Source organism: Buteo buteo, chromosome 8, assembly GCF_964188355.1.
Source record: "Buteo buteo chromosome 8, bButBut1.hap1.1, whole genome shotgun sequence".
In the NCBI taxonomy this organism is placed as follows: domain Eukaryota; kingdom Metazoa; phylum Chordata; class Aves; order Accipitriformes; family Accipitridae; genus Buteo; species Buteo buteo.
In genome coordinates, this window is record NC_134178.1 from 11,215,917 (window position 1) to 11,231,788 (window position 15,872).

Consider the following 15,872-nt stretch of genomic DNA (forward strand, 5'->3'; position numbering starts at 1 on the left):
ATATTAAATACCAATTACAAGTTTTAGTGTCTTTGCACAGGCACAGTAATGGGATATTTACCCAAAATTCAAAAGCAACTACTAAACCACTTTCTAGATGCAATTTGATTCAGTTGAGGTTCACAAAACTTTGACAAGCCTGAAAAGATTCTGCTTCTGTAACAGCACTGTATTACAATGTAACACAAACCTGCTGCAAACAAGATCTAAAAATGCTGCTTTTATACCAGTCTTCATATTTCTTGCCCCAACCCTCAAAGAACAAGCAGAACATTAAAAGTACCAGAAAACCAACTACAAAAAAAAAATCCATTATTAAAACTAGGACTCAAGTACTTTCTTCAATAAAAAGAGACTCTTACCTGGACCATGAAATACTCGCAGAAGCTCCACCCTGGCTCAGTCCTTTTCTCTCTCAAAGTTCTCATGTCATCTTCAAACTTGCCTAAGTTTTTGGTAAAAGACATGAGAAGCAATGTCCTGAGTTTGGTCAGGAAGGCATTCCAAGATTCCTGAGAACGGGAAGAGTCTTTCAAAGGGTCAGAAAGTACCACACATCTGTAAAGAAATTGATAAAAATTATTTTTGAGGAGGTAAACATAAAATTCACATATAAATGCACAGTTGAGTATTATGCACACCTGGCAGATTCAGAGTGAAAAAAAAAATATAGCTTTTCATTCAACACTAATCAGAGGAAGAAACCAAGGCTGAGGGTTAAGTTTCTTTGTGGGCAGGTATGTTGGGGTTTTGAGGGTTTTTTGTTTGGGTGGGTTTTGGTGGATTTTTTAAAACTTTTCCATGTATGTTTAAGTCTGTGATACAGTTTAAGAGTTAAGCATTTTCCACAAAATAAGTGCTATACAGCTTTACTTTTTTTGAAGCAAATAATGGATACATTATTCCAATTACTTAAACATAAATAATGGTGTAGCCATCCAAGAAAAAAAGTCTGCTTAGCAATACGAATCAGCAGAACAGTAATTACAGTTACTCCTGGCAAGGATTATGCAAGATACAAATCATGATCCATTAGATCACATACAGTCAGGCTTTCCCAAGTCCCTTAAAATAATCCTCCATAATATATTCTTACAGTATCTCAATTTGTTTTTACATGTCCTGTGTGCTAAAACTTCCACTGCTTTTCTCAGAAAATAAATAAACAAACAAACAGATCCCATTAATTCACAAGTAAATCAGCCTTTTTTAGAGCATTTTCTTTCCTTGGTTTTTCTATCACAGTTTAGCAACATTCAAAAAACTACCTATACCTCTAAAGACAGGAAAATCTCTCATCCAAATAACACAATTTGTGTTTAGAAAAGTCATCTTATCCTATGGCAAAATGATTAAACCAAGCCAATCAATCAGTTAGAAACCAAAAGCAAACTAGATCAGAGTTGTTGAAACTATTGGCCCAAATAGTCCTGTAATATATCAAACACTGTCTAGGTACAAAGAAAGTGCTACCAACGTACAGCATGTTATAACATGCTGACCTGTCAGTCACTGTCAGCTCACACCAAGGTGCAATGAGTGCTTCCATCTACTCTTTTCAACTTCAAATGTTTATCCTGCCACTCATTCTTAGGGGGAAAATCTGTTTAAAGTTAACTCTTAAGGTTAAAAGAAAAAAAAGTGTAATATATAATAGATTCAGTGCAATGTTTCAGAATAAGGAAGACAGTATCTATTAAAGTTAGTTTCAAATTAAGATTTGTGTATTTTGTTGACTTTAATGAAAGCAAAAACAATTTCATATATTCATTATTATTTTCCTTAGAATAAAAACATCTGAAGAAACTGGCTTTAAGTCAATCACCTCATAGTGGAAAGGTGATTAAGTGAAAGGTAGAAAGTACAATGGTAAAAAATGAGCCCTATTGGCTTCATATTCCCCTCTCACCTCACTCCCACTACCTGTAATTACATTCTTGCAAGCACCTAAGCAAACAAAAATAATGAAGTTCTAAAAACTGATTATTACCACACTGTTCCCCTTAAACCTCTTTTAGCCAGGAGGAGATACTTGAAAGCTTTTTGAAACACATTTCAAAGCCACCATGAATCCAGGAAGAAGCGAAAACAAAACTTCTCCCTTTATCGCTTGTGTCAGTCTTCTTCAAAGCACAGGTCTTACAGTACCATCAGTTTGAATGCTGGACATCAAGTCCTTAAATGAGCAAGGAACCTGTTACATAGGGAGCTGAGTTTTGAAATCAGTACACTAGTCAAAAGGTTAAAATGTTTGCAAGTAAGAGAATGCTTACCTGTCACTTTGTTTATTACAGAAGTCATTTCTTATTTTATCTACTATAGAGGTTCGGGGAAGGATATTTGTTTTGTTCTTTTTCTTGGCATCACTCTCAACTACCACAATTAGCCAGTCCACTGAGTTGTGGGCCTTGAGAACATTCTGCCACTTGGTGATGTCATCCTTGACTGTAGTTTTGTACACTTCCGTGTCCTGGGATGGGAAGTGGTGAACCATCAAATCAAACAGACATTCTGAACAATTTCAAAAGGCAAATTTTGTTCCAACAGAAGCCAAACAGAAAGATATATCAAATAGAATTAGTGACAATAAGTTCACTTACTGAAAGAAATCAAATGAGGTAAAGTATAGTAAGGTTTGGGGGTTTGAATTTAATTTATTTCTAGTACTTCAGTTAACAGTAAATATATCTTAGTATTTGGTATGTTAATTATTCTTTAGATTACTGAAATGAAGACTTTTAAACATAATTTAAATCCTTATTTTACACATTCTTGAACTTTACAATAAAAACATGTTTGAAATTACTAAACTGAACTGTTTTATTCTCACACAGCAACAGAAGTGTGATATTTGTGCCTTCTAACACTGCCCAAATCTTTGTCTGTTTAAAAGCTTTTTCATAAAAATCAAAAAAATACAGAAGCATTGTTTGGCACTTTTTTGGCATCTGGGTTGATTTTAAACAGATCAATTCAGACAGCTCTTAAGGCTGTTCTGGATACTTTTTTATTGGTCACAGATCAAATGTCACCTTTGTCCTTCAACTGGATAATTAATTCATAAGAGAGGCCAACCAAAAAGCAGTGAACTGTAGATAAACAGGATTAAGACATTCCAAATCTTGCCCAGTTTAGATTGCTGACATGTAGTAATACCTGACACATATGGAAGATGAACTAAAGAAAAAACACGTACCTTGAGATTTAGCCTCATGCATAGATCATAACTGAAATACTCTGGCCACATTTCTGTATTATGAAGCAAGTGTGCTGGGCTACCGCAGTAACACTGTTAGATCCCAGTTTTTTTCATGACAAAGTACTGAAAATAGGTTATTCAAAAGCCTGTCCTCTTGGTGTCAAGCAACATTACAAAGAAAAACTGCTTATGGCAAAAAGTACTCAAGCTGACTAAGTTTTATTTCCAATAATATTGGGTATGCATGCTTATGCAATGGAGACTTAATTGTTCAAATAAGCATGAAAAGCAAATGAAAAATACCAAAGAGCACAAGCAGAAAGTTAAAACAATTTCATTTTTAAATCCAAGTACTCAGTTCTTCATGATGTTTTCCTAATACTTACACAGCATTCTGTCCAATAAATATGAAGAAAGGGAAAAGTCAAAAGGGCCTTATTCCCCTCTTTGGGTAGTAGCTCCTCTTTAAACTGAACAAAGTTAGATTCTAGATGAATCATCTTCGGAGCACGGCCATAAGACCTACAAAGTTTAAAAACGGAAATTAGTGGATGAGACATACGTAGCAGAATACAAAAATGAACATGCATTTTGGGGAAGAGGAATAAACTGAAATACTCTGGTACTGGAAACTCACAAACTACGCTTACTGCAGTTTGTATAAAGTTAACTAAAATTTGGTATCACTTGAAATGAGATAGATGCTCCTTTTTGCAAGAACAGGAGCTAGAAGCTTTTCAGCTTTCATTAAAATATTTTCTGTATCTCTAGGACCTCTAAAAGTAGAAAATTCCAAACAAGAAAATTTCTAAAATACTTTTTTCCAATCAGAAAACAGTGTGCCATGCCAAACTCTTTGCAGGAAAGTACATCTAATTCCACATAAGTTCTACCTATATTCTCACTAAGAAGAAAGCACGTCACTTTCAGAACACAGCTGCCAAAGCACATCAAGGCACACACCAAGACAATCCTGCAAACCACAAAACCAACAACAGAAACACAGCATTACTATCTTTTTTTTTTTTTTTTTTTTTTTTTAGGTCAAGCTCAACATAGCTGACTGGAAATGATCATCCTGAACATCATTTACCTGGATTATCTAAGTTCTCCTTTCCTCAAGTCAGTTGCTATATTCAACTCAATTTATAGTAAGAGCTTCTCAGAGCACAAATGCATACTTTCCCAAGTCTAAAAACACACACTGAAATAGTATCACAGAATAAAATGTAAGATTACCTTCTCCATTCCATGGGTTCTCTAGGAAGCTGCTGAGAAAGCGTAGGATATAAGGAAGTAAATAAATTCTGATCTCCAGCACCTGAAAGTGAAAGGCATTAATCTAGTTAGACAGTGGTTCACATCCCTTCTGTAGCTGGGCCTACCACGAGAAAATTAGCATTAGCACACATTTTGTGCTTTACGGGGTTTGATTCCTCCGTCCCCATTATTCTGGCGTTGCTGTTAATACGAAGCAGCTCCCTGACCACCACGCTGTTCTTGCTGCCTTCAGAAACATCAGGTCTGTTAACTCAGTGCAGGTCCCCTGGAGCTGGCCCTACACTGACACACAGATCTGTGGATAGGCTTTAATCACTTGGGCTTTGAACAACTGCATTAAATGCAACACCATTGGAGCAGCTACTTATATACAAGACAGAACAAAATGTAGGGTCTACCATATGAAAAAATATACTATCAGTAGCCTATGAATATAAATTCTTAAATTCTGGTTTTTTCCTTTGAGTACAGGGAGGACATGACAAGGAAAAGACAGGCTTATGTAAGTTCTTCCAACTTCTGACGGTTATCAGCATCTTTGAGCAAAGAGATGGTAAACTCTGCAACAAGGTACTTTGTCACAACATGTTTGAATCCAGACTGACCCGTCGACCACACTAGCCAACGCATAATGCCCAAATAGTCTTTCATGATACTTAAACAGAAGACATGGCATTTGACGTCTGGTAAACAGACACATCCAAATGAGAAGGGAGGAAGGTCAAAATATATTTGCCACTGCATTTGATCATAGTGCTAAAATCTGTTATGTCATGTGCACTCTCTAAATGTGGGAGAATGAGCTGGCTCATACTACTTTAATGGTACTGCTCATTAAATCTCTCATCTGCATGTTGCCCTAAGTTATCACAGCTATTGCTCCCTTCCCTGTACTTCCTCCTTACTGCCTCATCTTTGGCTGGCTGCACTCTCCTCTACTAAAGACTGCAATTTAACTCTAAAAAAATCTTTTATTTCCTCCTACAGAGAATCTACTCTTGCCCCTCCTCCTCCGACCCCGCCCTTCCCCAGGATCTCTTCAGTTGAACTGCTGCATTTTCCAATGAAGATTTTAACAGGCATATAGGCAATTCTGCTAGTTCCTGGTAGTTTTCCACCCGTTTCCTTTTTATCATCATCTGCCATTGTACAGCCCAACCTGAACAGAAAGATCTTCTTCTTACCTTCCTGTGGAACAGGGAGCTATGGCTGGAGAAGTACCTGACATCCTTTCTTCTTCCTCCCACCATGCAATCTCATCTCCTGGCGCACAGCCAGGCATTACCTCCACAGTAATTTAGCGTGCTTTAGTTTATCTTGGAAACCCTTTTCTAGTCCACTCACCTTTTCCCAATTTTCTCATATATATTATTTTGACTATCAGCCACTAGCATAATTCTATAACCGTACAATAAAAAAAAAAAAATTAAATTTAAATTTTAAAAGTGATTAAATGCCAGAACAAGCAAAGCCAGCTCTTCTGATGTCTGACCACAATAGCTGTTATTCAATGATACAATTTCCTAGAATAGTTAAAAAATAAAATACAAACAAAAAACCCCCACCCGACTATTTGTGCTTTGGCCTTAAATCTCCAGAAAGCACTTTATTCTTGACTCTTCACCTTCATCCTGTTTTGTCTGAATTAAGTGTACCATACCAAATCTTATTTAAGACTATAAACAAATGTCCAAAATGAATACCAAAACAAGCATTAGTCATACTGTTAATGCTATCTTATACCAAGTTACAACATCTCTATGAGCTAGGCCATGGAGAACAGTCTATTGATTTGCAACTCATTAGTGCCCATAGAAGGTGAAAGGCGGCTTAGTGATTTAGCAACAGCACGATGACCACATCAAAACGATAGCCCACGAAGCTTGGAGCCTAACTGAAAGAATGAACCACGTATTTTACCTCTGGAGCACAACAAAGCTCTCTTTCTGTACTGTACCTAAAAATCTAATGTATGCCACAAAAAAATTTCAGAATTCAACATCCTGGGTAAAAAGGACTACTCCAGAATACAGAGGAGCTACTAAATGATAATGTTTAAGCACCCTGCTATTGCAGACAACCACATCCTATTATCAGCTTAAGAAAGGCATATTCATTTTAAAACCGGTCAATTTTTTCCTCCTGCATTGGTTTTGAGGGCACGTAAAATACACATAAGAACGTGTTTTATGATCAAGGCAAGACTATCGTCTAGGATCAGAGGAAAAGGGAGAACAGACCTTCAATGAAAAATACATCAGCTATCTTTTGAACACAGACCAAACACTGCTACCATGTATTATTTTAACTAACAAAATAATAGAAAGCAGTAATGTTCAAATGATATACATTAAAATGAAATACTTCGGAGAAAGGGAAGAAAGGAGAAAGCATGTTTCCCTTCTTCCCACATTACAAAGTTCAGAAGGTATGCCCTTTGCTACTTACCTAAACACTTCACAAACAAATTAAGACAAACAGGTATCTGTCCAGACATCAAATGCAAATAAAGCAGCAGAACCTTAAAAGGGTTTTACAATAAGCCTTAATCAAACACTGAATCAGACAGTGTAAGTTAAAAACATATCTATGACCTTCAAAGACTTGATGTCCACCAAATTGACATCCAAAATGTTAAGACAGCCAGGTCAGGCAAAAGAGGAACCAAACCTACTCAAACGAGTCTTGATTGTGAACCTGGCTGTAAAAACTCATTACGTAAACCAAGTAAAGAATGTCTCTATCATTTGTTCAAGGGCAGGCTGTATCTCTATAGAGCAGCTCATAACCATAAAGCTCATCCTGGGGAAAAATTCTGAAAATTACGTTAGCCAAGAACCGAAATGGGCATCTAATGCCAAAACACTCCTTGTTTAGGTTACAGCATAATGCAAAGGTGACTGAGTAACCTAGTAAATATAGCTCCAGAAGACCACATGAATGGTCAAACTACTCATTTCAAAAATTTTGTGCTATTGGTCCCATATTTTCCTTTCCTCCATTCTGTCCTCCTTGTCTTTATCCCTGATATTTTGGTAGATCAAGCCAATGCAGCCATCCTCCCTTCCCTCCAACCCTGTCTAGGACGCTTGTTCTGCTGCAAATCTGTACAGGCATGATATAAGAACCAGAATGACCACCTTACCAGGACTCCCAAGAGGAACACATACTCTTTGTGGCAGGTGATACAAAAGAACCATAAAATATTGACATTGTTTAGTTTGATGCCTGCCTAAAAAACACCAAAATCCCCAAGAATCTGTTTTGGTTTTTTTTTCTAACACTTTCCAAACTTCTTAGGTGCTTATAGGCTTTGTCACTGCAGTATCTGAACATCCCACTATTAATTTTTTTCCCTCTAGAGGAAATCATCCCAACCCACTAACTACACAGGCAGTGTAAAATGAAAACTCCTGAGGTCAGATTACTAAAGCAGACAAATATTTTCCTTTGATACCAATGACAAATGCAGTCAACTGAGATAAAAGGCTTCAAATACCTTTAAAAGAGCTCTGTGCCAAGACTACACTTTCGTGTGGTTTTGTTTAGTTTTTATCCCCAAATATCAGTCACAGCTAACCTTTCTGATCCCACTTATTTTTCCACTGGTAAAAAGTTCTGCTATGAATCTTCTTTCATAATTCACTAGCCTGTTATAAGGGGATCCACCTGAAATTTTGGAAGGCTGGTGGGTTTTTCGTATTTATTTCTTTTAGAGGTCCTCCTCCTCCCCCGCAACCCAGATTCATGTTCAGAAGAGGTCTGAAAACTGAAACACAAGACAGCTTAATTGCTATATAAAAATCTTAGCTGATTGATTAGTAGCCTGCAGAAGAAAATCCTTTTAGTAAAACTTTACATCTTTACTTACTGCTGCACTACTAAATCTGTAAAATAGGCGTTAACACTAACAAGAATATGCTGCTGCTTCTCATGACATATGTAATCAGGTATTTAAGTACAGAATAATACTGGATCAACTATATGATAGTGATGACTTACAATGCAGACAAGAGTCCTGTTTGAGAACAGGGAAAATCCATTTATAGTTATTTAAAGGGTCTCACTAGCAGCAAATCATTCTAATCACCTGGGCTACATGCCACTTCCTGTTGGCACATTTTTTATTACATCTACCTACTAGTAACAGAGGAACTTTTGCATCAAGCTCTTCCAGTCCCAGAACAATATTCTTAACTCCAAGCATTTATTTTCACTCCAGAAAGATGTAAAATTGCCCCCCTTTACTTTTATTAACCTTTTCTGTTTATGCTCCTCTTGTAGATATTTGCAAACTTTTTCTGTTCTCGGGCCTACAATGATTTTGCTGATGGTTTTGCTCTTGCTGTATCACAGCACATTCTGAACATGGACCAGATGAAAGCGATGCATCCCATTCTCTCCAAAGATTACATATAAAGTTCATTGTACTAAGACAGAGTGTTGACAGTGAGAACAAATATGCACAGACACAATATATAGACAGATACTACAAGCTGATAAGGACTATTCAACAACTGCATGAAGATAATTACAAAAGAACAGCTTGGAAGGAAAGCTCTGAAAAACCTATTCATTACTTCATTTAGCAGGATTGTCTTCAGTCTTCAGCTTCCTCTTTGTATGGATAGACAGAGCTAATAATTTAAGCGCAAACCAGCTACATAAGGACGAGTTCTTTCATCAGAATGCTTGGCTGATATGTACGTGTAAGAACATTATATTAAAGTTCCAAAGACTTTCTCAAATTAAAGTTTCAAATAGGACTCATGAGAAGCAAGCAACATTGTTTAGGTTTCCTAGGAAAGTAATTTGCATTGTTTTCAAGATTATGTCAAGTCAACACTGCAAAGAAACTACCCAAGTTCAAGATGTCCGACGCAAACACTCAACTTGCCTCTTCAAATAAAAAGCAATTCATGATGCTAAAAATAATATTTCTACAGCAGCAAGAAAGCTAGAAGCTGACTCAAAATGCTTTGTAAACATACAAGGTCTGGTAGCAATGAAAATAAATTGCTACAAACTTGAATTGAGAGTTTGCAAGGTAACGTGCCAGAGTGAGCATAACCACAGCTGGACAATGAAACTCCCCAGTGAGTTAACAATCTAGTAAGATCAACAGTATAAAAATGTGATTCAAACTAATTTGGAAAGGAGTCATGATGGCGCTCAGTCCTAACTGACAAGAACGATTCAATACTACACGGGATGCTGCCATCTTGAGAAAAGAGAAAAAACTATAAAGGAACAGCATCTTTCCATGAATATACTACTTTTTCCACACTTAAAAAATACAGTTGCCTGTTTGCCTAGAGAAAACATCTCTAGAAGTTTCTGCTAGACAGTTTGCCTAGCTGAATTATATTAGTCTAAATTCTCTATTAAAACTATGGTGGTTTGCAATTGGCATCAATTATACAAGCCACGTGGAATCTGTCTTTTTTATTCTATAGGCTGAAGTCTGTATATACAGAGTGCTGAATTCAGGATTGTACCAATATAGCAAATAACTACTGTTACAATGCAGCCTAACTCACAGATTTGAAAGCATAACACTCTTTACCAAAGAAGCATTCCTTTCAGAGTACTGGAAAATTTATTTCAAGTAGATAACAACATTTGTTTACAAAGCATCTCTGGTATGCACAGTGTTGAAAATAAGTTACATTTCAAACAAAACTCACCCTTCAGTTCTCCCTTATTAAGAATAAACCCTAAGAGTTCACAGGAGTATTTCATGATACAAATGTTTACCTGACAGAGATTAATCTAAATCTTGTAGCAAAACGAGAGACACGACTTCACTTAACCTTCACTCTTCCTTCATATAATCAAAAACTAGCCATCCCCTTGCAGGTCTCTTTTCCTCTCATGTGCACCTGCTAGGCGGGGCAGTTATCCCAGACAACTCCAACTGCCTGAAACCAGAACCACAAAACAAAAGATAAACTGTATTTGTTGAACAGCTTCTAATATCGTGGCTTTGAATGTGTTTTTCAATAAACCAATACTGAGCTGACGATTCTTGCCCTGGAAGACCAAGCTTCACCTCCTCATAAATCACGAGCAATATAACGCCTAGAAGAGCTTTCCTTCAAGGAAGTAATTTTTGTTGAATGCATTTGTTTGAAATACTACAGTCTCCAAGTATTCCACTTCTCTGGATAAAGAAAAAAGGAAACTAAAACACAGCTAAACCAAAATGCATTCCCCATTAAAAGCAAATGTTTTAGTTTAAAAATGGTAGCAAATCACCTTTACGACATTCACCGGAGAGGTCATCTCTGAGCACTTCTTGCTCAATTAGCCTTATTTTCTGAATTAGGTTGTCTCAGACCAAGCCATTCTAGTCCACACCAGTAAAGATACTACTGTCATGCTTGTTCACAGCACCAGAAATGCTTCCTTTAGTCCAGGAGCAAGGCATACAAAAGATACATAACATTCACCTCCTATCTCATTTCTAAGTATGCTGCTACCATACTGTATGGTGATAAGTCCAAAACGTTTCGCAGCTATAAAGTATGCTCACTCACTATATGAAATTTTCAATATCAGATAATTGGGCTTGACTGAAGTCTGATGAAATTTAACATTTGGAATTTGGAAGATTTCCTTGCACAAAGGGGCCAGAGTTCTTTTCTGCCTTTACCAACAAAAAAGCAAGCCTGAGGTAGAACTGTGTGTACTTCAACAGCCTGAAAGATATGTTACTTATTCAAATCATACAGGAACAGTAAGGGCTGACATGCACCACCCCCCCCCCACACGCACACACAGAGACTCTCCAACTCTGAATACAGGATAAAGCCAGCAAACAATCCACCTATTGCTAAAAAGCAATCCACCACAGCCTGAACAGTAGCATAACACCAACAAGGAAGGCAATGATATCCTCCAGATGTTTCCAATATGTACATTTTTCTGACTTTAAATCTGAAGTGAAATGGATTTCAAAGGTCTTGAAGTAGGCGAGTACAGAAGATTCAATACAGATACCACTGACTTCAGTTTATGAACTGCATCCAAAAAAAAAAAAAAGAAAAAGTTTAAGAACAAAAAAAAGCACATTTATAAAATAGTCTGAAGAAAATATACATACACGCAGAGGTCCATAATTATATAGTTATGAGGTTACAGCTGGGCATTTTTTCCAAATACCAGTATCAGACTAAGACCTTAATCATCAATAAATGCTTACTTTGTAATAAGACAACACACACCTGTGAAACAGCTTCTATTTCAACACAAAGCATTCCCAGTGTTTTGCTGATAAAGTGCAAATATGTAGTTTGTTACGTCACCAACAGAGATACTTTTGACTAAGAACAAACAGCCGCAGGTTACCTTTTGTTAAAAAAAAAAAGGGGAATTCTCTGTGCTGATCTCATTCACCTTAATTTTTTATTAAAAGCACTATAGACTACTTCAGTTGGAAGGGACCTACAACGATCATCTAGTCCAACAGCCTGACCAATTCAGGGCTGACCAAAAGGTAAAACATGTCATTAAGGGCATTGTCCAAATGCCCCTTCAACACTGACAGGCTTGGGGCACTGACCACCTCTCTAGGAAGCCTGTTCCAGTGTTCGACAACCCTCTCGGTAAAGAAATGCTTCCTAGTGTCCAGTCCAGTTCATGTGCTTGTATTAAGTGAACTTTTGTGTGCAACCCTCTATACCTGTAAGAGCACAGGAGCTCGTGTTTTACACCAGGACCAGGGTGCACAGGTCCCAGCTACCCGCCTCCAACACCTGAAGGAACTTGTTCATTGCTGGAACCACGCGATCCGGTTTGTTAATAAACCGTCTCAGAGATGAAACCAAAGCACAGTAGTTGAAGGTTAAATTATAGTGTCAGTGGGAATCTCTCCTCACCACAGAGGATGCCTTCTTACTTCATGTGACTTCTCTTAGCCAGAGCAGAACTACACAAAGCTCGCCGGCAAGAAGTTTGGGGTTTAAGATCTATTGTCCTATTTGAATCTCTTTCCCTAAACACCTGTAAGCATGACATTCGTTCCTGCTACTTACTATCGCCCCGAAACATGCAGAAACAACCCCAAGCCTGCCCGCTCCCGTTAGAAGCATGAGGGGAAAAACCCGCCGAGAGGCAAACCCCGCCGCCACAGCCCGTCTAGACGCCGCGTCCCTCAGCCCCGAGCGCCGGCACCCAGAGCGGCGGGCAGCCCGCCACCGCCGACGGGAAAACGGCCGCTCTCCGCCGCCTCTCCCCGGCCTCCCCCGCCCTGTCAGCGCCCCGCACAGCCCCCGCCCCGGGCCCGGAGCGGGGGGCACCGGCCAGGGCCCCCCCTCCACCACCACCCCCCTCCGGACGGCCATTGCTCCCCCCCCCCCCCCCAGAGTTCACCCCCGGCACGGCCGTTCAGGCAGACTCACAGGTGACGATGGGCTTGTTCTCCATGGTGTAGATCACCGGGGGCTTCTCCCTGCCCTCCTCCTCGGCGGCCGCCGCCGCGGCGGGGTCCATGAGCGGGCGGGGTCCTCAGCCCCGGTTCCCCCGCCCGCTCGGCGCCATGGAAACGCCGCCGCTCCCCGCCGCCGCCGCCGCCGGGGGGGGCTGGGCCGGGCCGGGCCGGGCCGGGCCGTGAACGGGCCGCTCCGCCTCAGGGCCTGCTGGAGCTCCCCCCCCCACCCCCCGCCTCCCGCCTCCCCCCACCCCCTTCCCCGCGTCCCCGCAGCGCCGCTCCGGAGGGGAAGGCGGGCGGGCGAGCTCATCCGCTTCCTGGATCACCGGCCCAGCATTACCGCTTCCGGGGAGCAGCAGCCGCCGGTGAGGGTCGGAGGCCGCACCGGGCCCAGCGGGGCCGCACCGGGGTTAACCCGGAAAACGGGTGAAAGAAAGGGGAAGCGCGGAGAGACGGGGAAGGGGGGTGGCGGCGTGCGCCTGCGCAGAGCGGGCGGGGGACACAGACACCCCCCCCCCGCCGCCCGCCATCCGCCGCCGTGGGGGAGGAGCGGTGACTGAGGGGAGGCCGCTCCGCTCCGGGCTGCCCTTCGTGGGCGTGAGGGCCGGCCTGCGCTGCCCGAAGGCACGGGTGGCCGAAGGCAGGGTTACTTGGCCGTCCCCGGTCTGCCTCCCCTCTACCCCCCCGCGGCCGGGTCGGGCCGGGGGAAGGCCGTGCTCTCCCGCCGGGCGGGAACCCCAGGGCGCTGGGGAGCGCTGCTCTGAGGTGACTGTGGGAAAGAGATTCCCCCCCCAGCCTGCCTGGTTCACTGGGAGCCGGCGTGAACGACGGGAATCTTTATGTGAATGCGTTGCAGGACTTCTGTAAGGCTCCGGTGGACTTCGTGGGCAGCGGCCCCGAGGCCTGTGAGGCTGCGGGGCAGGGGGCAGGGAGAGCGGCCTGGCAGGCTATGGGATGGCTGGGCTCTCCCTGCGCCCCAGAGGTGGTCTTGGTTGCGCTGGGCCTAGAAGAAACAGGCTGTTTGCGTGACAGACGCGTTGCCAATTTTCACAAGTGGATTTAAGCCTCTGCTCACCGCCTTTGAATAATCCTCTGTGGCAGCACGGAGAGCTACTGTTTGTTCTTTTCTGCCCAGGTACGGTAAAGAGAAGGAACGTACTCACGGGACTCTGTGCCACATGCTTTGTGCTTCAGAGCCTAGGTCGCTCCTGTGGCTGTTAGAGCTCATAGCTCGGCTAGTTCCGTGGGAGTAAGTGCATTAGGGATCATATTTTCCACTGATCTCAGACACTTTAAGCAGTTTTGTTGCAGGCCATCTTGAAGACAGGCTTTACAGATCATAGTGAATCAGGTGACAGATGGCTGGCCTTATAATTCACTAGTTGCATTCTCGGAGCATGGAAACCGTGAAGAAAAAAGGGCAAGGAGTTGTGTCTATGGAGCGTGAGCTTGGCGGGAGGATTATAGGGGACCGAAAAGAACACATAGCACGAGCAGGTGAGTAAGTGGAGGTGAATGAGATGCAAGTGCAAAACTGGCTCATGCAAAGGAGGCACAATCATGAGTATATTTCCGTTCCAGAGCAATGCATAGCAGTTACAGTACATCAGTGAATATGGCCCTTAAAGTTTAAGGGTTTTTACTGTAGGTTTTTTAAACACATAGAAATAATATGCTATTACACTTCTGTTGGGTCTAATTAGTTGTGTTAGACTTCAGTACTCATAAAATTGACGCTTGTTTTACTGTAAACTGAGATCCCGTTCCTTTGTTTTTAATAAATCTACTGTTCACCTTGGTCATCTGCAGTTTCTTCAGAATCAAGAATCCTAAACTTAGAGGATTTAGACTTACTTTCTCAAATAGAAGTAAATAAGATATAGAAGAGCATACTGAAAGTAGTCTACCCTAAGGGGTAAAAAATGAAAAACACTGCATACGTGTGTAAAACCAAATGTAATCTAAGGCAGGACTATAAATAATTGTGTATTAATCATAACTGTTTATTGCACAGTGACATTGTGCTGAGGTGGTTTGGATGTTCTGTTCAAGTATTTCCAGAAGTCAATTTGTTTAGGATTTTCTTTCAGCAAAAACTTAACCCTGTCTCCCGGGCTTATAGTATAGTTTCAAAAATAATTACAGCATCCTTGTAACATGTTTCATCCCGTACTGCAGATGAATATTCCCAGTTTTATCTCTACTGTTTTGCTTTGGGGATTAATGGTTGCTTCCCATTCTTCGAATATTTTCATCAGCGTTTGCACAGAACTTCTCTTTCACCTTGGTTGTAACAAGACTTGTTTCCTTGGTACAGTCAAATACAAAATTCCTTACAAGGCCGTAACTTTAAGAATCTTGTATAGCACAATAAACTGTTATATCTGATTATCAGGTTTACGTGAGCAGCTGGACACTAACATTTTTTCATTACTTTTTTTTTTTTTTAGTGCTGCAACACTAAAATGACAGCAATTATACATCATTTTGCACTATAAGTATGTGGCAAATATATGATTTACTGAAAAAGAAAAGAAAAACAGTTACATACATGTGCAAAAAATCATAAATTCTTTCCAGGAAGCTCCAAAGTAATTCATTTCATACATCTGTCAAGTAGTCCATCCTCCACAGTCTAAACAACGCAAGTAGGAAAACAGGCAAACCCAAGTGAAATAAATAAGCAGGCATCTCTTCCAACAGTCTCCCCTTACTGTAGAGTGTTTGTCCCCTTTCCTCAGAGATTAAAGTCAATAGTTCATTGGGACAAAAGTTTTAATCACCACAGAATTTCATATATATTCAATCTCCCCTCTCTAGTTTTTATAGTTGCAGTATAGCTGTTTCTATTAAACCAAAAAACCCCTGTGTCCTAGCCTTGCTAGCTGTTTTTGATAGCAAGTGAAGCAAATACAGCTGCACTTGTGGCTTATTCCCACACCATCTTCCACCACTACCACC

At 40.8% G+C, this 15,872-nt stretch overlaps 1 protein-coding gene across 4 annotated transcripts in view; it reads right to left on the bottom strand.

Moving 5' to 3' along the window:
• The window catches only part of TRAPPC10 (trafficking protein particle complex subunit 10), a 44,129-nt gene extending 30,232 nt beyond the window's left edge, over positions 1-13,897 (bottom strand). For 2 of the 4 annotated variants that reach the window (XR_012651257.1, XM_075033609.1), the window contains exons 1-5: positions 12,883-13,897; positions 4,439-4,520; positions 3,586-3,721; positions 2,274-2,470; positions 363-558 (exon numbers count right to left, since the gene is read on the bottom strand). Coding sequence is in view for 3 of the 4 variants with exons in the window: in XM_075033609.1 (XP_074889710.1) it covers positions 363-558; positions 2,274-2,470; positions 3,586-3,721; positions 4,439-4,520; positions 12,883-12,973 (702 nt within the window). In the remaining variant the exon portion in view is untranslated. The remainder of the gene's footprint in view (positions 1-362; positions 559-2,273; positions 2,471-3,585; positions 3,722-4,438; positions 4,521-12,882) is intronic. The other 2 variants (XM_075033607.1, XM_075033608.1) reach the window with 2 other exon arrangements.
• Positions 13,898-15,872: the final 1,975 nt, after the last annotated feature.